The 27,428-nt window shown below is 26.8% G+C and overlaps 2 protein-coding genes across 3 annotated transcripts in view; one reads left to right on the top strand and one right to left on the bottom strand.

Annotated features, from left to right (window-relative positions):
- Positions 1 to 353: 353 nt before the first annotated feature.
- LOC114122835 (ras-related protein Rab-38-like) lies at positions 354 to 12,145 on the bottom strand. 2 transcript variants are annotated; one of them, XM_050199908.1, is made up of 5 exons: positions 11,672 to 12,145; positions 6,712 to 6,922; positions 5,659 to 5,840; positions 3,011 to 3,154; positions 354 to 871 (listed from the first exon to the last, which is right to left on the bottom strand). In XM_050199908.1, exons 1-5 carry the CDS (start codon positions 11,672 to 11,674, stop codon positions 767 to 769), a joined length of 645 nt encoding a protein of 214 aa, XP_050055865.1. In that variant the 5' UTR covers positions 11,675 to 12,145; the 3' UTR covers positions 354 to 766. The 2 variants fall into 2 exon arrangements, with proteins under 2 accessions (XP_050055865.1, XP_050055864.1); XM_050199907.1 differs by lacking the exon at positions 11,672 to 12,145 and adding an exon at positions 10,350 to 10,656.
- Positions 12,146 to 26,584: 14,439 nt separating this feature from the next.
- The window catches only part of LOC114122831 (solute carrier organic anion transporter family member 74D-like), a 37,200-nt gene continuing 36,356 nt past the window's right edge, over positions 26,585 to 27,428 (top strand). The window contains exon 1 of the mRNA XM_050199983.1: positions 26,585 to 27,293. The gene's annotated coding sequence lies outside the window, so the exon portion shown is untranslated. The remainder of the gene's footprint in view (positions 27,294 to 27,428) is intronic.

Genomic DNA, 27,428 nt, shown 5'->3' with positions numbered 1-27,428 from the left:
TTTTATTAAATTTGAAAATAAGATTGAACAATTTCATTATAATTCTATATTTGTATTAACATTTAAAACACAATATATTATTTAAGAAAAAAACTTTATTTAAATTTATTTCCATTCATCAACATTGTTGAATAATATTAAATTAGTTATTCAACATATAATAACAGTCTATATCTAATTTATATATTTATAAAAATATAGTATATTTAGGGTAGGTACCTAGGTCATAAAAGTATATAATAATAAACATAAAATAAACTGAACACTTATAAATGCATGAGAATACACATGTTAAACGTTAAACTTGGTTAAATAAGGCACTTATTTTACATATTGAATAAAAACAGCAGAGCTAAGAAATAAAAATCTGCTTTAATTTTACCATATTTACAATACAAGTAGTAGGTATAGGTATACATTATATATAGGTACACGCCTAATATTACATCAACATATTATATTAGTTCAAAATACTGTGTAACCATTTATGGATTGCGATATAGTTTTTGTTAGTTAAAAACAAAATGTTGGCTTCATCGGTAATTTAATTTTGTTTTAACTATTATGTAATACACTAATACCTATAGTATTTCATTTGCTCATTACTTACAAAATAATATTGAAATAGGTGCCTATAGCTTAATATATTATTGAGGCACTAACATTAATAATAATTGACATAATATTATATTGAGAAAAAACAATTTGTACTGTATTATACAATAATGTAAACAAATTAACAATGATTAACTTTATCCATTTTTAATCAACAGGAGCAACCTTTTTGCGAATCATTTGGAACACTGTTTAATAGTACTTGACCCTTTGATTTTAAGTATGTTGGTTTATTTTGAGCAGTATACTTCAAAATCTAAAACAAATAAATAAATGGTTTTAAAAATGTATTGTTAGACGTAAAATATACAAAAAATAATAATTGTAATAAGTATAAACACGTGCACATAGTGTTCAGGGTTGACTGTTGAATGCCCACCTACCTATCTATTATATTAACATTTTTTTCTTACGTTGTTGATTATTGATAGACAATAATATAATTTATATGGTCATATACTCATATGGATAGGTAATAGGTATTGATATTTTTGCAAAATAATAATCTAGGTATTGTAGATAAGTTGTATAAAAAAAAAAGAATTAAAAATTATAATTTTATCTTGTACACAATAAGTTATAGCATTGAGTATAGTAGGTACTTATTAGGTATACCTATACTTAGTAGATAGGTACTAGTTACTTGTACATAGACATGGGTTCCTATAATATCTACTTTTAATTGTAAATTTGTAAATAATGTTAAAAATTATTACATTTCGATGTCATAAATGGTGATCATGTATTCGTGTGGTTATCTAAATCCAACGTGATTATTGATTAATGTGTTATCGTTTGTTTGTGATATTGTTAGTGGTTAAAAAAAAGGATATCCCTTCGGACCCTCTCGTATCTACTGTTACTACAAGAAAACGTGAATGTCATACATTTAAATGTGAACACTTACTTATCTAAGACTATCCTGCAGATAATGTGTGCTTAGGTTAATCAATCAATTCTTAATAGACAATAGTATAGGACAACGGTTCCCAACCCATGGGTCGCTGCCCATTTGTGGGTCCCGAGCAGCATGGTACTGGGCCATGAACCATATAATATTAAATATATATTACCTATACATTAAATGCATAGAATACCAGAAAACGTATATAGGTGTGCTATCAGTGAGCCTGAAAGATTTTTTTATAAAATTGTGGTCCGCAGGATTAAAAAGGTTGGGAACCGCTAGTATAGGACATGGTAGATAGGTACTGTAGTAAAAATGTGTAACCGATAACAGTCATTTTCAAGTGTTACCTACCCATAATAAATTATATAACTTATTATCATGTTTAAAAACCTAATTGTACACGATATTATTATGATTTTACCATGTTGATGTATAATAATTAATAGATTTAATCTCAATTCAATCGAATTATAAGTGGAAAACTTATAATCAGTAAGAAAATATCTACTTACCTACGATAATAGTTGGAAAAAAAATCTATCAATTATTATATCAAGCTATACAGAACGACCTGCGATAATAAAATACTTATAGCCAGTGCCCAGTAGGTACCGACTCATTTAGAAATCGTCCAAGGCAAGTACAACGATTACAACGAATATTAAAGTGTCAACTATCAAGGGTATTTGCATTATTGATGGTATTTTAATGTATATAATATAATATAACACCGATATACCTGTATATAAATTATAAATTAAATATACTGGTGATAGATATAATAATATATTATATAATATTATCTTATTCTTATATAAGAATACAATAAGAGTAGTAAAAATATTTGTAAATATTATAAATATACCATAATAATGTGGTGTATAAGAATATTATTTGTCCATAGTTTGTCATAATTTATTTTTAATAGTTTTGTAATTCATTACTATACTTACTATCTACTATATTGTTCATGGCATTATTGTGCTATTATGCATTATTATGTTACTAGGTACCTAGAGTTAGTTTGTGTCATGTCCCAAGAGATAGGTAGTTGTATAAATATTCTACAATTTCTTAAAAAAAAAAAAAATGTCATTAGGATAATTAAAAAACCGAGTAAAGAGGTTCATGTATGAAAAATATATTATTTTTAGAATTTCGTAGGCTATAAAGTGATGTAATTTATCATATTAATAGTAAACACAAAAACACTAATTATTAGTCCATTAGTGATTAATAATAATTATTAACCTGTAGAATGCTTTTGTGTGGGCAACAAAATACTGTGTAGATAAGTAGCCAGGAAGGTGATTATAATATATAATATTATAGTAGGTACTTTAGTAGGTAATAGGTACCTAATGTAGTTGTTGTAAAGTTGTGATGTAAATTGTATATACGTAGGTAACGAAATGAATATATTATGTTATTTATGTAGGTACTATGCGTATTAGAATTTAGAACAGTATAAAAAATTGATGTTACCTGAGATACTAGTGTCTTTGCCGCGTCATCAATGTGAACATTTTCTTTAGCTGATGTCTCGTACCAAGCGGTGAACATATTTTCCTTACAAAATTCATCCATTTTCGCCACACTATTCACCATACCTTCTTTAGTCTCATCACACTAAAAAAAAAAAAAAAAAAAACGAAATCAAATTAAAAAAAAAATATAAGTATAAAATAAAATTGATGTAAAACCTCATTTTGTTGAATTTATTGTGAATACTTTCTGAGTACCTACATCATATTTTCAAATTTTTGATATTTCATAATTCATACATAAGAAATGCATCAATTGGATGGTATGTAAAATTGTATCAGTTGTACTTAGCTTCGTATTCGCTTTATATTCCTAATTTGTATCCCTATCTATAGCTTTACAAATTTACAATCTACCTACTTATTCGGTTTTGATATTAAAGTAACGCAAAGTGTAAAGCAATAATATTAAGGTTACTATATTCTTCTATCTCTCATAACTTTTTAGGGTAAAGGACATTATACAAACATACGAACATAATATTATTGTGAATAGTATTGGTAGATATAGGTAGATCAAAACTCTAATGACGGGTTTTACATACAATAATTACTAAATATGTATTTAAAATTAATAAAATTAATCAGTCCTGAGCTAATGGTTCCTTAAACATGATTTAATAGTCCACGAATGTTCCATTATATTTTAGTGAACCATCAAATTAATCAATATTTTTATGCAACCCATAATAAGTGTATAGACAAACTACTATCAAGTGTGTAATCAAACATATAAGCCAATAGGTCATGACAAAATTCTTATCTAAAATGATAACAAATTAAAAGAGAAAAAAATTAAGAGTAAAGCAGTTGAGTAACAGATGTATATTTGGTTTGTAAATCAAATTAATTAGGGGGGAAGTAGGTTTAACCGTTTTGCTATACGCCTATACCTACAGTAAGTGTTAATTATTAGTAGTTCGCGGTAGTAGGTTTTAGCCGAAAACATTATATAACTAATTATATTATAGGTAGGTACTATTAATATTTAATTAGGTATTATAATAGAATACATTTTTATCATAAATAAACTACTATTAGAAATTTAAAAAGCTGCAATTCGTTTAAGATTATCAAAAAAATAAAAATGATAATAATAATAATAATAATAATAAAAACACTCGCTATACTACAAGAGCAAAGTATAGTTACATAACAAGTTCACAGCATTAGGTATTGAATTACTTTAACAAATTATGATTTCAGTAATTATTAATAGTTGTATTATAGTTTTATATTGTATTTTTTTTACTACGTGATTTTATTTATAATGTTACATTATACATTTTTTTAACTTTTATTTTTAATACATACAATCTATAAATACATTTTTACAATAAGCATGTTTAATAATATTATATTTTATTGGTTCGATTGACAAGACGAAGCAATCGCCAAGCGGCAACACTTACTGACTAGAGGCATTATATAGGTATGAATAATAAATAATATGTACTTAGTTTTATAAGACAAATTTATTGTAATCATTAATTTTACTATCTATTTATTGAATTTGTATTATAAAATGTGCTCTTATGGGCCTCCACAATTACATGTTCAATAGGATCCGTTATCTTTTGGAAGATAAAATAATAAAAAACAAATTATATTCTTGTAATTAACTTTTGTGTCAATATCGACTTACCATTAACCTCTGTGTGAATAGGCTAGTGGTATAAAGAGGCAATAGCATACAATTAATCTAAATATTGTGAAGATGCTATTATGTTTATAAAATATAATAATAAACATAAGAGTTTCAAGAACCCACGAGTTATAATATTTTTGAATTACAACGAAAAGATTAAAATCGTTATTCTCCGTTCAATTAAACTTGATCTTGAAATGTCTATAAAAAAATTATGTGTATATATTTTTTTTTATTATTTGGTTTCAATATCAATAACTTATGCCTTTATGAGAAACTTCGTAAAAGTTTTCAAATTTTTTAACCGAGCTTAAACATTTTTATTAACATGTTACAATTTTTTTTAAAAAATTCAAACTCTAAAAATAACTTAAATTAAGTTTGAATATTTTGGTAATTTTATTGAGTATGATAATTTAAGTACTAGTGAAATTTTTCAAGTTTCTACGATTGATTCTTGATTCCGCGCTCCGCTCAGAATGTAAAATATTTAAACGTTTAATAACAAGAATATAATTTTTTTTAATATTATTTTATCTCCCCACTAAACATGTTGAGGCCCATAAGAACACATTTTAAAATACACATTCAATAAATAAATAGTAAAATGAATAATTACAATACATTTTTCTTATATAACTAAATACATATTTATTATTCATATACCTATATAATACCTTTAGTCAGTAAGTGTTGCCGCTTGGTGATTGCTTCATCTTGTCAAGCCAATATATATTGCTAAACATGTTTATTGCAAAAATGTATTTATAGATTGTATGTATTAAAAATAAAAGTCAAAAGAATGTACCTATTTCAAATTTGAATATTATACTTGTTTATATTTTATATTATTTTATACTTCTCGAGTCTTCTAAAAAGTCACCTAATGGTTTTTTACACGAATCCTTAATTTTATTATTGTCCAATGGTATAAAATTTACTTTATTTGCAAGTAAGACGCAAGGGATCGGTGTTCCGTCTTCCAATGAGACTTTTGCGTCCAAGTCTTGTTTCCATTTGGCCACTGCGTCAAACGTGGCTGGTCGCGTGACATCGAAAACTACGAATGCTCCTAGTGCGTCTTTATAATACACCCGGGTCATGTTCCCGAATCTTTCCTGACCTATAAGTAAATAAAATACGAGTTAAATTATAGGTATTTAGGACTCAATTTGACAACAATTATAGTGTTATAGTTAAACATCATAATGATCATTATTTATTAAAAAAAATTTAAAATAATTGTGTACGTAGTAGATAAACTTGTCAAAATTACATTTCCTTAAGAATATATAGCAAGTTAAAGATAAAAAACATCAAAAAATTTATATTTTTTATGACATTTTATGTATACCTACTGCCGTTTCACTACTCGGATGGCAGTCAGTCGGATATATAATATATATGCTATACAGTTATATTATAATATATGTAAATATTAAACACATTTATATAAAAAAAGATATCCACCCAATATTAATTTATTTATTTTCAAGGACTGGGAGTTATTTCTATATAGATGTATAATACATAGGTTAGGTACATAGGTATATTGTATAATTTGTAATTATGCACAAGTATTTTGTATAAATTTAATATCATGTTTATTGTGTAGTATAATAGGTACGTAGTTAAATTAAAATGTAAATTTGTTGTAACAAATATTGTTGTACGAAGTGAATTATTAATGTGATTTAAACAACTATAATCAAAATATAAAATTAGATCCAATTGGCGCTTGAAATTAATCGTCTAATCATAATATTGGTGGTTGCACGAGGAACGTAAAAAGTGAATTTGGGTTCGAGTTGAATGTTAGGGTACATTTTTTTTGAATATACATATCATATACAACAAATAAGAGTAATATAGTATGGGACACAACGTTTCGTGTTTTCGTGTTTCACCTTGTTTATATTACCAATGGAAACATAGTAAGTTATCCAACACAATATTAAAATACAATATTTTTTATAATGTATTGATATGCTCACCGGCTATGTCCCATAGTTGTAGCCGGACGACGGTATTGGAATCCCATTCAAGCGATTTCAACGCGAAATCTACACCGATCGTCGCACGATAGTGTTGCGAGAAGAACTTGTGCACATAACGTTTGATAATGGAAGTCTTACCGGTACCAAGCTCGCCGATGACTAAAATCTTGAACAGGTATTCTGTAGGGCCCAATGATGAATTTCTCGACTGTTTGTTAAAATGTAACAAAATTCAATTTATTAAAAACGGTTTATGATTAACATGCCTATTACACAAAGTGATTCACTAAGCATGTTTACCCTCTTTTATCCTTCAATATTGCAATTGTTCAAAAATTGATTTGTTGACGTATCAGAATCAAAATTCTAGTGAGCAGTTTATTAGTTATTTAATTTTGTATACTCAAAATAATAAGCTCGCGATAATGAGTTTGAAAGATATAGATGATTTAAATTTTTTAATATTAATATTAATCTATTGATAATAATAGTCATAAAAAATAGTCTAAGTATAATAAAAACACTCGATCCAATATTATATTAAATTTATATTTTTGTAAAACAATTTTTTAGGACTATGATTTGCATTATAAATATTTTAATAACTGAGAAATTACTAGTTTGATTTTTAAATTAAGCACATTAAAATGTTCAAAAAGCTTTTAAACTAAATAATTGGTTATAAAAAAAGGGGCGGGGCTCTGATTTAAAAAATATAAATTGGTGCTATAGTATACTTGTTATACAAAAAACTTCAAATTTGAAAATATGGTCTGAGTATGTTTAAAAGTTCCAAAAACCAAAATTTGAATAAATTGATTATTAAAAGAAAAATAAGGGGTGAGCAATGCTCATTGAGCAAGTTTGGTGAATCACTTTGTATATAATAATTTTGAAATTTTTATTCTATTACAAAATATTATAAATCATAATATAAATTATTATTTTATTTTCATTTTTACATTCGTATAAATGTTATATGACGTGTTATAATGTACACCATAAAATATAATAGGATATCGTATTAGAGTTTTGTTACAATTTTATATAGGTACTACGTTGATACATATGATTCATATTTTACAACTTTAAAAGGGAAAAACTGTATCTATAATATTATAAAAAATATAGATTGGTTTCTATGACGATGGGTAGTTTAAGTAAATTCGTTAAAAGTTATATAATATAATAATTAATTTAATTGTATTTATTATTATAATTTTTCACTTTGGATTTGAATACAAATATCATGATTTTGCTTTTTGAATAAACGTCATGCATTATTAGGTATTATTTTTATTTAAAACTCAGTTATATTTGTTTTTAATGATAAATTATTACTGCTATTTAACATTTTAGCATTTTATAGATTATGGATTAGAATTCAAACCATTGCGATACCGTTGATACCCAATGATTTATGATAGCGAAGACACAGTGTTCAATCACTCGATGTATATACCTATATCTATTTAATTATATTTTCATTTATCATAATAATGTCATTGTTATCTAACGGTTATTAATAACGTACTTATAGGTAAGTAGTAAACTACTTTTGGTACAGGTATACCTACATATATATTTCTGGGATCGCAAAAATGATAACCTAAAAAGTTATAAAATATAATATTATAAAGAAACTTTACTACAGTAAAAAGTTTCAAAATCACGAATCACGAATCATAATACTTTTTTTTAATTATATCAAAATTAATTGTAATAATTATAATTTATAATAACACACAATACACATATAGGCCATGAGGCATTTATAAATTCACACGTGTGATGTGTTACACACACACATATATGTGTATAATTTAATATAATATATGTACTAAATAATTGTAAAAAATAAATTAACTTAACTTATATTTTATTCATGTCACCATCAAATTTAAGTTAAGTATTTTGTTTTATAACATAAGAAAAAATTAAAGTCTATCTATTTATATACTGCCCAGTTATAGTAATATTATAGTAGTAATAATATATTATAATATATGTTTGCAGTTAGCAGATGTTTTATTATTTTAATAAAATTTGAATAAAATTATGGTTCTCCAATATACATAAAATATATACATTATTCATATATATATAAATGTAAATAGGTATTAGTAAATTTTGATTTTTAATGACAAACATCAAAAGCATTAAATATCTATATTCTATGGATATACTCTGAGTGAATTTTTAAGTAAAATAGTCTATAGGTATAGTTTTCTAAACGATAAATTCGGTTTTGATTATTATTTAATATTGTAATATTATAATATATATGCAAAACTAGAATTTGAATTTGCAAATTATGTTTATTTTTCAATATTAATGTTGTTTTTAATTCTTAAATAGCTTTACCACTTAAGAAATGAGTTTTCCTGCTATACGTCTATTACATTACATCTCGTAAAACATATCTATCGATCTTTTTTTCCTCTTGCCCCTTTGATAATTTAATAAATGCACTAGTACGTATACTTTCGATTTGTTTTTCTATTAGGTCTACCTATCACACCAATAATATATAAGGAAAAACAATATTGTTATTTCATTTTTACTAAGTAATTAATCATACGTCTCCAAAATAATAAAATCATATAATTTCGTATTTATAAATAACTTATTTACTTTTAATAAATATTATACATTATTACGTAATAATTATTCTGATAACTAGATCATAAAAAATTGTATACATATTTTATATTTAAAATAATTTAACATGAATTATAATTTACGAAATAATTTATAACTATAATGTATGATACTATTCAGTAATAAATAATAATAATAACCAAATTTGTTTTTAGAATAATGTGTAGTGCAAGCGATTGAAAAAATTAAGATGATTCGTCTAAATATTAGTTTTTATACTTTCCTAAAGTAGCTAATGAACCATAATTTATTTTAATTGATAAAATATTATATTAACAACTCCATGTAACAAATAATAAATTTAAGGATGTAATGATTAAATTATGAATTTTATAAATATGTACATTTACAAGAGTATAATATTTTTAACGTGGAAAGTTGGTAGGTACGCAAAACTATTGATAGTAAAACGATATTAAATTAAAATTTTTTGGAACTTTGGCTTAAGATTGTAACCATGTTTTGTAGTGTTACGGTTCATAAGTTATCGAAATATAAGGTTTCAATCAATATATAGGTTCTACCTGTGCACATAACATAAGATACCAACCTATAATATTTCGTAATGAACACCGTAAAAAAAATGTTACTAGCAAATAAAATAAAGGGCGAGGGGACACGTTTTACTGTAGAAATTATAATTAATTAATGAAAACAGTCAGACAGTATTAAAATATTATATAATATATTATGTATACCTACACATGAACATATGTATATATTATATACACCTATGTAACGAGTTGCGCATATTTATGGGGGATGTGGGTTTTATTACCCCTTATGAGTCTAATTAATGTATTATACACATGTCACGTGATATACCTCTTAATGATTATACTTTATATTAAAATCACAATTTTCGTTTGGCTACGAGTTCTAAACGAAAATACAGAATATAGGTATGTTATATTGTATAGATTGTGTACAAATAAAGGTACCACGAAGGTCCGTTTTTAGAACGAAATACTCACAAAAAAGTCTACGTCGTCGGCCGAATTTTCCAAAAGCACCCTGTGCTTGTACGTGCGCGACTTAAATGCCATAAATCACGGAATCGAAGAAAATGAATGAAAACGCGATTATATAGCAATTAATAGTAATAATTGCTGCGAAATAATAACATATAATAGGTATATCGTGTGTTCGGTTGCAAATCAGCGAGAATTAAATGAAAATGTAATAAAATAATGTAAAAATAATATACTTGTAATATATAATATAATATTTAATATATTATGAGAAATCGTTATACACTAAACACCAACACAACAAGTACTGATCGCACAGTCGACGAGTGCACTCGATCACTGTATTCTTCTCTTGAAAATCATTGCGCAATGTTTAACATTTATGATAATATCACTGCTGTAGTTATTAATATTTTTCCTCTCCGTTTGATTACGTCTGCTAAGCAATTACATCACTATAATATATGATAATTCTACTATTTCTACTACTACTACTATCAATAATAATAATAATAATAATAATAATAAGTGTATATATTCATTACTCACTATAAATATAGGTAAGTACTTTATACACATACGCGCACACGTGCTTATCAGTATTGTCAAGTACTTATTTGAATAAAAGTATGTTAATACTTTAAAAATATTGAACACGGATCGTGAAAATCGTCAATGTGTTGTTTAAAATGCCAAAATCGCAATGGAAATGTAGAAATATAATATGTCAAATAATATATGGATGAACATGACAAATAAAATATAATGTTAAAAAATAGTAATGGCTAATTAAAAAAAAAAAAAAAATAAATTTTTAATATTATAAAAAGGGTTTTTTTAATGCCTTTGATGATTATTCGAGTAGTATTTTTTAATGCTTTTTTCAAAGAACCTATATTATTATCCTTATAGTATAACTGGTACTTTTGTAATATAATATTATATACGTACACACTAGCTACACCTACATCTAATAAATATGGATAGTGTATTTACACAATATACCTACTCGTAGTAAAAACTTAGAATACCCGTAATACAGGTATAAGACGACGTTACGTATTATTGTCGTGCTTATAACATTAGGTATATGATTTACGGTAAGAGCATAAAACATAATAATGTGGAAAAAAACTACGGGTACAACACCATTATAAATATCATTTTAATGGTATACGGACATCGAATTATTATAATATCGATCTAAAAACTGGTTAATCTAAAATCACAACAACCTACGATAGGTAGGAACCTATTATGTACGGTTACGACGAAGAATAAAAATAAATATAAAGATATTATAATAGGTAGTCGAGAATATTTACCATAATTATGCTGTCGTCGTAGTAGGTTTATTTTTTTTTCACGCGAGTAAAATATTATGCAATGTTATTATTATTAAAATAATAAATGATGATAATTGCAACGACGCGAGCTCACGCGAGTCGCAGGTACGGATTTATAACGATATTTCGCCCGTTATATTTTATATCTAACGACGTATAACACACGCGGCGCGAGCTCAACGCCTCGACCTCGACATAATAATAATAATAACACACCGGACGCGAGACCGTCAACGATAATATTTGCGGAATAATTATCGTCGGCCGACTGTCCGTCGATCGTATTTTATTCACTCCAAAATAATATCGTCTTCCGACACACCGAAGTCGCCCGGCGGAACACGAACGCCGGTCGGATACACGAAAAGCGGCGGTCCGACGTCGGCGGCGGTCACTGTGCGGCTGGCTAACATTGAAACTCAGACCGCCGTCCACGACGCTCTCCACCTCCGCACGATAGCGTGGGTTCGGCTCGTAGCGGTTTCCTCGTCGGTCGTTCGGGTGGCAGCGCTACGCTCGGGAAGTCGGCGTGTACACATGGCATAAGGGAGCCCGCCACTGGCTCGGCCGGTACCCGACGCCGCTTCCTCCGCCACTTTTGCAGAGACCTTCGCGTATAAAATACTATATATATTAGGTACAGGAATGACGGCTTTTCCGGCGCGTCGTGTGGCCCGAGTCGAGAATAAAACGTATAGGTAATATCATTATATTCCGCGTCTGAGACCGGCATTTTGCGACCGACTCTTATACCGCAGTATATAAAATTTGGTATAGACTATATATTATCGTATTTTAAATAAACAACACAATAACATCAAAGACGCCAGCTCCTAAAATAACGAAAGGACGTGGTTGTTGTCGTAGTCGTCGACTATACGTCATTATCCTATACCGGCGAAGGATCAAAAAACCGAACGGAGAGAGAGATATAGGTCTGTTGTATACACAGTGAGTAGGTACAAGGAATCACGGACAGTTGCGAAACGACGGCGACGGGGTACGACGACGACATACCAGAAAACCGGTTATAACAATTTAATGCGTTACCGTGAACCATCGCCGGTGAGAAGTTTTTTTTTTTTCGAGATACCTAAATAAGCTATAAATTTATAATAATATGTAGCTCGTATAATAATATATGTATAAAATATATATTATAAAAAACGATAGCCAATAAAAAGTATATTTTACCGGACCGTCAGAATATTACTATCCTATGCCTACCAACTGAATGCAGGTCTGAGCTCGGAATGTCGTACAGTCGATGGAAAATACTTTCCCACGAAAGTTGACACGTACACCCACGCGATCGGATATTATCGTGTTAGTTTTTTTTTTCACCCCGACAAAAGTCGATACGCCATCGGACAACCGACTTCGCCCATCAGACGACAAATGCGCGTTCACGTTTGTTATCGATCTCGGGTTACGATATCGGATGAGTGAAGACCGACAACATCGTATACCCGCAGAGCAGTAGGTCGATTGCATTATAATAGGTAATATATATACCTATCGTGTCTGTGTATAATACAGAATATTATAATATTATTTAACACTGTACGGAATCAGAGTCGTCGTGTGTTGTTTCGGTAAAACATAATTATATACGAGAACCGGCTCTCCGACCATCATCTCGGCCATCTCGTTTTCGGTCGGTCGGATTGATAACCTTTCCGTCCTCGACGGATTTTTGTCCGTTGTTAGCCACCAATTATATTGTTTTTGATCGTGTGTATAATTGCGGTTAGTTTTGAATGTATTATATTGTTGTATTATATCATGGGAGCTGCGTATGTACCGATAAGATGCGCGTCCGCCTGCAGAGATAAAACTATTGATTTTAAACTACCGAAGGCGTTTGTCGTTGCAACTCGTTACTATTGTACAGCACCAGTATAATATCGATAATATTGGTTTTTAAACACTATCCTAGAGGTTGGTTTAATACATATATTGAACGCTGTGACATATTTTGCATAAATTACAATATATCACATTGCACATGACATAATATTATGTGAAAGTTAACTTTCATGAAGTGATAATTTAGCTTTTTACGTTATTTTAGATCAAATAAATAATTTAATAGTAAAACTGGTATATAGTGGGTAAGTTATAAGCTGCAAAGTGGGTGGGTATCGTATACTTTGTGCTCTTGGAAGACATCTATGAGGATTATAGTGCTTATGCATGCTAGTGATAATTTATGTAAAATATTAGTAATACGATTTAATATTATATATAACATAGGCGCAAAACAGCAGTTTCAGGAGTGGCCAACAAGAAGACCTTCACTAGCCGCACCAGATAGCGAAAATTAAATCGATTATAATGATTTTATTTATTATAGGTAGTGGATTAGATTATATTTCAGTATATTGTGTACTATACAAATTATCAAAAATATTTACCCATGTATTTCCTATAATTATATATGGTTAAAAGATAAATAGATGTTGATGTTGAATTTAGATAAGATCACATTGAATTATTAAATTATAATACACACTAGGTAGTAGGCATTGAATATTAATTGTTAAGTAGGTACCTAGTTAAATTTAAAAAAAATATAAGATGTAATTTTTTTCATTTATTATTTTATCATATCTACAGTTATTGCCTATTGGTCACCCCCTGTTCATAATGAAAGGTAAACATAGGCCTATACAGAATGAACACGAAGAAACGCTTTTTTAATATTGTATATCATCCCATCACAAAATTCTTAGTAGTAATATAAAACGAGGGTAAGTAATTATGGTATGGGTGTTCAATAACAAATTATAGGTACTGTAAAAATAATTTCAGATAAAATATTTTATAATGATGCATATCTGGTATACTATTAAGCCATTTTACAAGATATATTGAACTTGTTTTTAATCATTATTAAAATGTGTGATTATTAATTATGTATAATATATATATATAAATATCTAATAGGTATAGTAAAATATCATAGTTGATAAATTCAGCAGTAAAAACAAATATCATATATTATTTTGGTTGAAAAAAAAATATTGCAGTTTAAATCTCATATGTTACTGTATTGCTATTTTGCTGAATGTTATACTTACAATTTTTGATAAATATGAATTATCTAAATCAAAATGTATACGTAGATTCCCATGTAAATATTTTATACAGTTATATGCAGTGTAGCATTAAAATAAATTACGTTGTTTCATAGATGGCTATTATTTTATATCATATTGGCTTTCGTTATTTGTTATGTACTTAGAATAAATAAATACTACAAAAATAAGTATGATAACACGTATTGCTAAATTATACAGTTTTATGGATATTATGTTTAAAATTTGGTAATCTAATAATTTATTGTCTGTGTCTGTCTCGATTAATATAGGTCAAAATAAAACTCTTTATACAATATTATAAAATAATATTCATATTTTAACCTTTAATTTACATAAATTCAATTAATATATACATATATATATAATCATTCACAAAAGTGAGCGTGACGAAAACTAAATATTTAGAATGTAGTATCTAATAGTATATATAAAATAAACGTATTTAAGATAAAATTCCAATTGATCCATAACTATCATTATATACTATTGTTTACATAATTGATAGTTGTAAAATAAATACAATTTTTAATCGCGTACAGTTATATTTTAAATTATTTTATTAACATTATACTATAATAGTATACTAAATGACTAGAATATTTGTTTAATGTTAATGCGTATTATAAATGATTGTGTTTTGTATACATTTTGTAGCTATTCACATAGGTATTAATAATTGTAGACTACCTATTTTAAAAGCTTTGACATACAATAAATAATAAAATAAAGAATGGTCCCTAATTTAGAGTTTGTTATTAAGAATTTTAATGTAAGGTATGAAGTGTAAGATACAAATTATATATATAAATTAAAGAATAATTTTTAAAGTAGGTAATTTTTATGTTTAATTAAAAAATATTGTTTATTTTTTTTAAATCGTTGGAGGTTGAATTATATAGATAGTATATTTATTTGTTTTATTATTTTAACAACTTTGAAAATTAAAAGTCTAGCAAATTGTTTAATACTGGTAACATAAAAATCTGTGGACCCGGTAACATAAAAACAAATTTTCTTATACCTACCAGGAAAAATTAAAAATACACTAAACTTGAAAAAAAATTAGTTACTTATAGCATGATCTATATTATTTTCTCATATAATCATCGTTTTTCTACACATATTTTTAATAATGTAATACAAATTTTTCTAAACTTTATCGGTAAAAAGGTATATCGTTTCTGATTAACCAGTAATAATTTCGATGCTTATTGTTTTTATAAGTAATAAAAAGTTAATAAATGTTTGTCTTTGGTTATGTGAAAATTGTATTCAACTTTTTACAAATTTTCATGTTTGGAGAATTTGTTTTCAGGTTAAAAAAAAACTGGAAACTTACAAGATAATTTGATTAATAATATAGAAATATTCTTCAGGAATTTTTTGAGATTACTGTTGGTTTAAATTTGTCTGAACTTCTGAACAAGTGAACTTAGCATGATAAAACCTTAGTTTTCCTTTATCAAAAATAGGTTTGACTTAATTCCAAAGTAGAAAATAACATAACGAATCTACAAATTCATCCTGTATAAGTAATGAGAATTAATAATATCATAATAATTAATAAGTAAGACTAGAATTTATATGCAATAATAAATTGTAAAATTAGCAATTAATATTTTACACGCCAAAAGATATGAAATATAAGCTAAAAAAAAAAAAAAATACATCTTAAATTGAATAAATATTATTTTTAGATATTAGCGCTATTCAAATGAATTACACGAAACAATCATAAAATGGTATTTAAAATTTTCAAAAATTCATCTATTAGATCTGAATATGTTCTTATATTTACTAAAACTCTGACATCACATGACAAAAAAAGCTATTAGCAATAAAATATTGCATGACACATACATTTTTCACATTTTTATAGCCGAAGTGTGAGATAATAATGCATATTGAATGTTTTAAAATTATTTATAAAAGACGTGTTCAATGCAGGAGTGTACCTTTATTGCCTATACGTTACGCCGTATAACACACTATTTTAATTTAAAACACCAGACAAGATAGAATTACTGTATGCGAATATTATCGATGCATTTTTAAGGTAATAATTGCTTGATCACTTTATTTATTCCAAACCATGTATTTTATAATTCCATGAAAATATAATTCAGTATTTGTAATTGATTTGATGTATTTTAAACTATATAGTGCGAATCTAGTTCATAAAAACTTAATAAAATGTAATAATTGATAAACAATAAAAAGTGAAAAACACACATATATTAATTTAATAGTACTATATGTATTTTTTGAAGAGATTCAACTTACATAGTTTTGAGTAATATGTAATCAAATTATGTACCCAATTCTCAATTAATTAAGTCATGTTTTTTAAGAATTACGTCTTATCTATTTTAAATTATGAACTCATACTATAATGATTATTATTAGAAGAAAGAAAATACTGTACTAGATAGGAATCTATATTTTTATCAAAACTAGAATAATGAATATAATAGTATTTCAAATTTCATAATATTAATCATAATATGTAGGTAATATATAATAAATCATGTTTAATTTATTATTTTTATGTAGTAAAAAATTCTAAGGTAATGAAATCGAAATTCAATGAATATATTATGATGCAACGGTGTTGGCTACTTTCCCAGTACAATTTCTTGTTAGAGAAGAGTACATATTTTGTTTTGATGTAATTCTTCTGTGTTTATTTACTTGAAGTCATTAATATAATGTCTATTATTTTATGATAAACGATTTTAATAGTGTTAACTTTACCATAAAGTTAAATCTATACGATTTAATGCTGCAAAATATTTTAAGAAATATTAAAACAATACATACTATACGATTAAATATACATATAACATTATATTATATTATATTTTGTATTAGCAGTTAAGACAAAAATTTATTACTATTAAATGTTGAGGTTTTTATTTTAAAATCATTCTAATAATAATATAATAACATAATATCAACTATTAAGATAATATTATATAATCTACAACAGATTCGCATAACATTATAATATCGATTAATATACGTAGAATAATTACTTTTGTGTACAATTTATTAGTTTTGTATCGTGAAAAAGCTTTAATTAATTTTACTTCAATGAATAGTATTAATTATATGGTGTCAACAAATGTAGTAATAAAACATGGGTATTTCTGTAATGAATAATCTTTTATAAAAATATATTATTGGAAGTATTTGATTTAGCTTACATTTACGATTAGATTGGGAATTTCGAAAAGGGCCCATCTCGAATTTTTATTTTTTGCCAAAATAGATTTTTCTGCATTTTTTTCATTGAATGAACATTTTACACATATAGACCGATATTTTATAAGCGAAAAGGGATCATATCTGTTTTCTATTCTTTATCACTATAGTCCTAGTACAAATTTTGTAAAAGATTCACCTCGGAAAACTCAGTGAATCACTTTTCCAATAAAATTGCACTTCATAAATATTATATTACAAGAGCATAAAATTAAATAGTAGTCTGTAATTTTAGAAAAAAAAATGCTACAATAAAAAGAAAATTAAAAAGTAAATCAGTTTTTTGTGTTTCCTGAAAAATTTTAATTTTAGATATGAGCCCTTTTCGAAATTCCCAATTCGATTAAAGTGCAATTAAGTATTATTCTAACAGTTAATAGTTCAAATTAACTTAATACAACCTGATCATCACAAAGGAAAAAAAGTAGATTTATAAATAAACCTGTTATCGAATAATACCTGCGATAATCAAAATGTTTAAAACTTAAATTAAAAAAAAAACTTTACTAAATAAAAATAAATTATTCAAGTTCATAATCATTAATTTCCAAAAATAGGAAACCTTATTGATATAGACTAACTAAAACTGATGTCATATACCATTCATCGTATCAATAAAAATAAAAATTAATTCGTTAGTAATTTATAATCAACTTTAATCTTTTGTGTATGGTGAAATACTCACACCAAAAAACATGTAGGTACTCGTATATTAAACTTTTTTTTACTAAAAATTAAAATAATTTTTACAGAAAATATAACAATGAGTTGTATATATAATATATATATATATGTTCTATTATATAATTTAGAAGTTTTTAAGTGTTTTACTGTTTGTGAGTTAGTTTTGATCGTGATCTACCAATTCGTGTTAAATTTTATTTTAATATGTAAAACATAAATCATCTTATAACTCTCAAATATAATTATAGATTATAGATACATTTTTTTTTATATAAATATATTATGATTTGTAAAACATAAACAATAAGTAACAATAAAAAATAAAATTTAGTAATTTAGTATAATATACACGTTATAGAAGAAATTAAGAGCATTTAGTATTACATAAATGATTTTTTAAAAAATTTTTATTTTAATAAAATAAGTTGTATTACATTGTTGTGTAAACCGGTCAATACCATCGTAAACTACTACATTTTATCTAGTATAAGAATAACGTATTATTTTCTATTAATTTATTAGTTTGTATGATCATCAACAATGAACATATTTTATATTAAAAATATATGTTTCAACTGTAGTAAAGTACAATTTATGTTCAATTTTATTCCATTTTGGCAGTAAAAAATACAAAAAGAGTAATCATATTAATTAAGTATATTATAATATTTTCACAACATACGAGAATAGATGAATACATTCTTTATAAATTTAATACTTTTTAAAATCATTATTGGAATTCCATCTATGTTTGAACATAAAATTTAATAAAAATCATAAACATAAGAACACAAAAAGGTATTGTAAAATGATTGTTGTGGTTTATTTGATGCTGTGTGATGTTGTACTAAAATTGACCGCAGAAATCAATATTATTAATGCACACGCTATTTGTTACATTATAACATAATATTATTATTTATACACCACACCTTTTTGAAACGCCAATTTGCGGTTATACGAACATGAATTTTTATCATCCACTGATTTAATTTTTTAATATATTAGAAACAGTAACGATTTTTTGTTTTGTATCATAAAAATAATATTTTTTACTCTGTTATCTGTACAAGGTAGATGACAACCAATGCCTATCAAACTAATGAGCTTTAACTAATATTTTCAATTATTAATATTGAGTAATTCAAGTATAATGCTTTTGAACCAATCTATAACGAATCGAATTTTCTGTAACTTAAAGTATTTGTAATTTTTATTTCCAAGACTATTAAAAAAAAAAAAAATAATAATCAATTGTTTAATAATAAAATATAATGATATTTTAATTATTGTATTTTATACCAACGATTATAATAAAAATATATTTTATAACAACAAGTGGATGACAAAATTAAAACTGAAAATTACACGATATTAAATTTATTGAAAATGATATTTTCATATAATTTACTTGCTTTTATTATTTTTCACGAATTAGATGTAAAGAGGTTTTATTGTAATATCTATTAATATTTCTTAAATTATTTTGAATTTGTTCCGTTAGAACTTTTTAATAATTTATAACTTATTAATATTATTAATAATAAGTATTAACTTGCACATTAAAATAAATTATAACTGATAACTAATAGTTTGAAGAGGGTTAATAAATAAATTAATAATTAATAAATTCAATTTCTTTGCACGATTAATATGAGTAGTTTATTAGAACAAAATAATACCGTGTCTTGTTAGTTTATTATTTCATTGAATAAAATGATGAACATGTTTATCACTTAAGTTTTGGTTAGTATTTAACTATTCATTTGCACAATGAGAAAAATCTTTTACAGCATGAATATTAATTTATTATCAATCGTTTTTAAGTTTGGAGAACGACAAATTATATTTCTATTGTTTATATACGTTGCCTACACAAAACGCCTACAATATAACATTACAATATATACGTGGGTAGTTGAGAACAAATTTCCATCTGACATTTTTGTCATCCTGCGTTATTATTTAATGTATTTGACCTCAATGACATAAAACTTATTTTTGATATTTATATTTGTATTAATATTAATTATAGTTTATCTTAATATATACGGTTACTTCTTACTTATAGCTTGAATAATTGGTTAAACCACAAGATTTTGTTTTATTTTAAATTGATTAATTTGAAACTAAACTTAATAAGTATGATATTTGATTTAAATATTGCATATTTACAATCTTGATAAGATAATTGAAAAAATGATTAAATGGTTGATGTTATTTGTTATTATTTATTCTTAAGTGAATATGTATGTAATATACAATTTTATCTATATTATTTTTAGAAATCGGGTGACAGAATTTCTTCACTCAAATTAATTTTTTATTGTATTTGTATACATTGTTTTATCAATTAATCCAAATTTAAAATATCTTTTACCATTATGAAGTGCACCAAACACTTGATGTAAATCACAGAGACTATTACATATTAATATATATATACATATTTTCTACTTCTTGGATTTTATAATATATAGCTATAATTTAAATTAAAAAGTGAATATATTTTGAGAATCATAGTTTATAATTAAATATTGGCATTATTATTAAATATAATATATTTTAACAATAAGCTAAGAACTATATGATAAATAAGACTGCTGTATTTAAAATGTGAATAAGACATAATAAAAAATTTGGTTTTTGATCAATATAATATTTTCAATTTCAACGTTGATTAAAAAATATTATACTGCCTCATTTTTTATTATAATACCATTCATATTCACAGCTGTCGATTTTGAAGTCAATAACCGCAGCAAGTCAGTCTAATAATATATCGATTACTGCTTTTGGATTTCATAAATGTACATAAACAACATCAACAAAAGTGTCGCATGTATGTAGTGTTTAGTGTAGACTTAAACAGTTTACTGCTGTCCTAAATACCATTGCGAAGATACATCACTAACAAGTGGCAAGTGGCGTGTGGAGGAAGTGGCGCCAGCTCGCAGTGTGTGATTACTAATACAGAAATACATACATCTGTGTTTGACTTGTGTTCTACGCAGCTGCTCTTGTCTAAATGTATAGTTATAATGTAAGTATTATGTTTTTATAATATATTTTTGAAATTAATATTCAAGTTTATAACGATTGACGTTATGATATTGGTGTTTTTTGAAAATGAAAAAAAAAATGAGACATGTGATGCACGTAACCAGGGCACCTGTTTCCTGTGCGCTTCCTATAGATCCGGTCGGATGCAAGCAGGAAACGATTGCAATACTATGTTATTAAAATGTTTAAGTATATATTATTATTAGGTATTATAGTTGATCATCTCTTAATAGAAGTAATTTCTTGTACTATACGTGTATAGTTCGGACCTGATATACTTTTATACTATACATGTGCTGACGTAGAGAGTTTAACGAACCAATAAGTCTTCCAAAATCACGCATTATCGGCGCTACATACGCTTATATATGTTTATCCATTAAAGTACATTCAATTTAATATAATATAATAATGTGAAAGTAGAATAAAATGGTGGTGTGGCCCCGAGTCAACAGTGAAATCGTATATATATATTTTTTTTTTCATAGAACATGTTTATTGATAGTAATATATTATTATAATATATTAATATTATATTATAATAAGCAAGTGTACTCTATAGTATATATTATTGGGAACTACTGAATATTATTATTTTTTAACTTTTTATGAAATACCTATTTATTTTTAATTTAATAGCAAAGAATTCATATTTAGAATACAAAATTTGTTTTTTAACATTATGGTTTTAATGATATTATAAAACAGTTTATATTCTTATTATACCATTAATTAATATAATAAAATAGCCTATATAATTATTATGTAGGTACGTTTATAATAATGATAATTATGATCTTATTATTTTTTTATGTTTTAGTAGTTGGATCTATAAAAAATACTTAATGTGCATAAATCATTTTTAATATTGTGTAATTAAAATTTTAACAAATAACACTTGAAATCATCATAAATTAAATAAAACAACTTTGTAAAAAAATATTTAATTTAATAAAAAAATGTCTATTTGTACTTAAAAATTTAAAATGATTGATAATCAATAATTTTATCAGGAAAAATGATATAGGTAAAATATTTTCAATAAGAAAAATTAAAATGATATTTTTATTTAATATTAGTAATTAGTAATTAGTAATAATCATTAATATAAAAGTAATTACAATTTTTTAAACTGTATAAAAATTTGAATATTATACATTTAAAATTTTTTTTTTCGTTATTTTCAAAGTAATTTGTTAACTTACTTTTTACTATGTATAAACATGCATGAAGATATGAAATGGGAAAATGTGATAACAATTAATTAAAACTTATAATATTAAAATTTGCAAATAAAAACAAAACATAATCATCAAATGTAAGACTTAGTAAATAAAGCACTAAAAAAATCTAAGTTTTTAAATAAAAATATTAGTTAAATTTTTTTTTGTTATAGCTGTTAAAGTATCAATAAGTATATTTTGTAAACGCGTCTTACATCTGGTTAAGTAAGTGCTTAGAAATGTTTGTTATTAACAATTATTCAAACGATGTAAAATTGTAAATTATTATGTTTTTACGCTGTATAATATCATATATAATATAAAACATATCAGTACGTACAGTGTATACTCAGTAGTGAGTACTAACAATCTAATTCATTGCGGTAGCAAGATGAAATTATAATTTACAATTGGTAACATTTTGTTATTAATTTTTCACTTATAGGTTAATCAAGTTAAATTAAATGTCAATAAATATCTGCAATTATAAAATTGATTATTCTATTTACGGTAAGCTGAATATCGACCTATATCTAATTATTAAATATTATATGGCCCCCACACATTCTGTAGTGATACTAATTATCTCCTCGAAGAAATAAATAATAAAACGTAATTTAAAACGGATCATATATTATAATATACCCGTCACGGGTTATTAAGTTTGGAGCATTTAAAAATAGTATGTTGTATCGAAAGTATCTATATAACCATGTTTTCTTAAGTTTTAAATTAGTATAATATAAGCTAGCAATAAAATTTAGTTTAAAACACAGCATAAGTGTACTGATTCTCTGTAACAAATTACTATAAAATTTAGTATAATACAATATTATAGTGAATAATTTAATTATGTAAGTATAATAGGTATATAAAAAACAAAAAGAATACATTTGCATTTCAAAAAAGTTAATACATAACTTATATGTGGAAAATGAAATGGCATACATGAAATATATGATGATGAGAATCGGATGTGTTTTTTAATTTTAATTTAAATGTGAAAAAATAATAAATTAACAATTTGTAAACAATTTAAAGCAAATTTTGGTTTTTTGAAAAGATGGTCGAGGTTTTGTCTATAAACTAGTGCGTTGCAATTGAAACACATTAACTGTTTTATTTTATTTTTTTCTCTGAACATGTTTTTTTCATCAGAAATCTACAGAAGTACCATGTGATAGTTTGCTCACCTTTTTATTTGGAATTTTTCTAGTCTACTATGGACTATGGACTATGGTTCATTAAAGTGTTTAAAAGTATGGTAAAATAATATAATCAAGTAGAGTTTTAATACAACTATCACGATTATATTATTTTGTTGAAATAAATAAATAATAAGCATTATAAATTTAAAAAACACATAAAATAATACTATTATGCAGTTAATTATATAATGTATAGTTGATCAAACTTTTCGATTAGAATCATATGATGATACATGAAGTACAAAAATAATAATAATAAGTATGTATTTTATTATAAAATTAATGTAATGCCCTTTAAGGTGATAGATTACAAAAATAGCTAAGACCAAGTTATTAATGTCAAATTGGATAAAATTTTCCGTTAAGTCTATACTTAAATCTCATTGTGCATAAAAGTAGTTTCTAGAAATATTATACGACCTCGGCAAAATACTGCATATAATCTGCATTTTGGCGACTTATCAAATAACCCTCCGTTATATGTCTTGGTATGTGATTATATTTGTACATAAATTTAACCTGTCTCACTGATTGCAGAGTTTAGGTAAGTTCTACGATTATACTGTGGTCGGTACATCGATATAACTCATTTTATTCTATAAATAATAAATATTAAATTGGGAAAAATTAATATCTTATTAGATACACGCATAATATATATTTATGGGAATTCACATTTTTTTATGGAATACTACTGTTCTAAATATTTTAATGGCAAATTTGTTGAATACAATTTTATACTAAACTTATAAGGTCATTGAGAATTGAGCACTATTATCATTACAATTACGAGTTTGAATCTCTATACACGATTTCACATGTTAAATTTTAAGGTAATTTAACCAAACAATATTAGTGACATAACTTTATAAGTTAAATGAAGTTTATTTGATATTAAATTATGGATAAATATTGCAAAGTTTAAAATAATATTTATGTATTCAGAAGATTTTATTTTACAAAATGGTAAAAAAATCTTGGTTTAGAATCTCTTCAAATTAGACTTCTAAATATCTGATCAATTTGTTATCGATTAAAAATTTCAAACATTATTGATCAAGACGTATTATTTTTATACCAAAAATGGACACGAATGTATTTACATTAATGCGACTGTGATGAATCGGAGTACATATTATAATGTTGTGTTGTATGGATGGATAGAAGAGAACGAAACTGCTGAATTCGATCTGATCCCGAGTCAGAGCTTTATTCTGTTTGAGCTAGAATTTCGTCTGAATATTTTTTATAATATAAATATATATACAATACGTATGACGAGGTAATTTATAGGTACCATATAACTGTTGAGAAACAAAGTTTTTGCCTTATAATCATAATCAAAAGTTTATAGATCTGTAAAATACGTTTGAGTTCTGTGATTGAGGTATTATTAATACTCGGATAACAAGACGAACACAACTCACGTCGGCAACTGTTGCAGATGTTTGACAATAGCTGTCGTGTGTCGGCTTTACGAAGATATGTAAAATAATATTACGACTTATATAAGTAGGCACATAAGTGTACGAAGGTATATAACAACATAATATATAATTTTGTCGGTTGCTATGGTGGACGAAGTATAATTGCAATTCGGTGGAAGTAGAAAGTCACCATCGACCACGACACGTATACTGCACATTATTTACACCGGTCAATTATTATAATATTATTATATAGATAGGCAGTTCCTACGCGCCGTACAGTTAAACTGTGTATAGTGTGGGTATGTTGATATTATTATTATGGCGATCGGTTGTTCTTTGGAGTGTAAACTCTGAACGAAGAAAAGTGCAGCGGGTAAGTATGAAAAAAAAAAAAAATAAAAATAAAAACAAATTGTTATCTCGGGAGCTTTGTAACGTGACGTCACGCTGCGGTAACGATGATGTAGAGAAAGACCGAGAGGGAGAGAGAGAGGGAGAGTGAGAGAGTGAGTGAAAGAGAAGAGAGAAAATACCAAAGTCGCGAGACGACGTACCTAGGACATAAGCCCACACGAGCTATCAGTGAGAGTGGAAAATTACAATAATATTATAAACTATTACGAGGGGGGGTGGGGTGGGCTGGTGGCGGTGGCGTAGATGAGGAGGCGACGGAGCGCCGGTCACACACATATATATATATAGTGAGCTACTATACGGCGGACAGGATGTGAAAAAAGCGGCGGCGGTGGAGGCAACTTGGGCGGCGACGGCGGCCGAGGATATTTTGTATCTCGTCACGTGGCAACGCCGCGGCCGTCGCCGATCGGCGCACCAACACCATCTGGATCGAAGCCGGCCAAGCACGAAGGTCGTCTGTGGGTCGCGCGGCGGCGGCGGTGGCGGTGGCTCGGCTTCGCCGGCAAACCGACACTGTACCGAGCGAGCGCGGCGCCGACGATCGCAGTAGCAGTGCTCCGGTCGTCCAGACCTCCCGACACACGCGCGCGCATGCTCTTCCAATCCACCGCCGCTGTCGTCCGGTGCGAATGATAATAACAATAATAATAATAATAATATAAAAAAATATCACAACAACAACAACAAAAACGTTTACACACGTAATACGCACAGAGCACATTTCACACGCTTTCATTCATACTTTTTCCCATAGTTCACCGGAAGTAATATATATATATATATATAGACGTTATTTAATAGGATACACATCATGTGCTGTTGTATACCTAAAAATTAAATAGGCATAATATAATATCGAATTAGCATATTTTCTTGCACAGCAGCCGTCAGAAAAACATTTCAAGTCGCGCTTTCGCCGGTCCGACGGTCTATCGCGCGTGTGCAAAAGTTTGTGGTGTGACATCAAACTGTATATAAACTTATCTGTATCGGACAAATAAATCATATCGATAGCGCACAACCGTGGGCGACAGACGCGCGCGCGGTCGGTTCGGGGGAGAACGTCTCGAGCGAGATCGGTCGTGAGCCACGGCGAGGAGCGGAACAGTAGCAGCGGCACCAGCATCGGCACCAGCAGCATCTGAAGCCAAAATTCTAACTGTGCCGCCGACGCTGTGGACGGTCAGAGAGCCCCACTATGACCACAGGTTAGTCAAAATCAGCAGTCCATATTATATTCCCAGTCCCCCCTTATTTGGCGCGTTTAACGGATGTCCGTTAACTTATGGACCGTTCGATTAGGGCGATTAGGCCAAAATCGGTATTTTTAAATTATTGAGGGT

Source organism: Aphis gossypii, chromosome 2, assembly GCF_020184175.1.
Source record: "Aphis gossypii isolate Hap1 chromosome 2, ASM2018417v2, whole genome shotgun sequence".
In the NCBI taxonomy this organism is placed as follows: Eukaryota; Metazoa; Arthropoda; class Insecta; order Hemiptera; family Aphididae; genus Aphis; species Aphis gossypii.
This window is presented reverse-complemented; position numbering and strand designations above follow the sequence as displayed.

Bases quoted from the DNA above. Each gene is read 5' to 3' on its own strand.
- LOC114122835 (XM_050199907.1), bottom strand. From the start codon at position 10,421: ATGGCATTTAAGTCGCGCACGTACAAGCACAGGGTGCTTTTGGAAAAT. The intron at 3,155-5,658 runs GTAAATTTTATA...TTTTTTTTTTAG, and splicing joins GCGTCTTACTTGCAAATAAA to TGTGATGAGACTAAAGAAGG. The intron at 872-3,010 runs GTAACATCAATT...TATTTGTTTTAG, and splicing joins CAAAGACACTAGTATCTCAG to ATTTTGAAGTATACTGCTCA.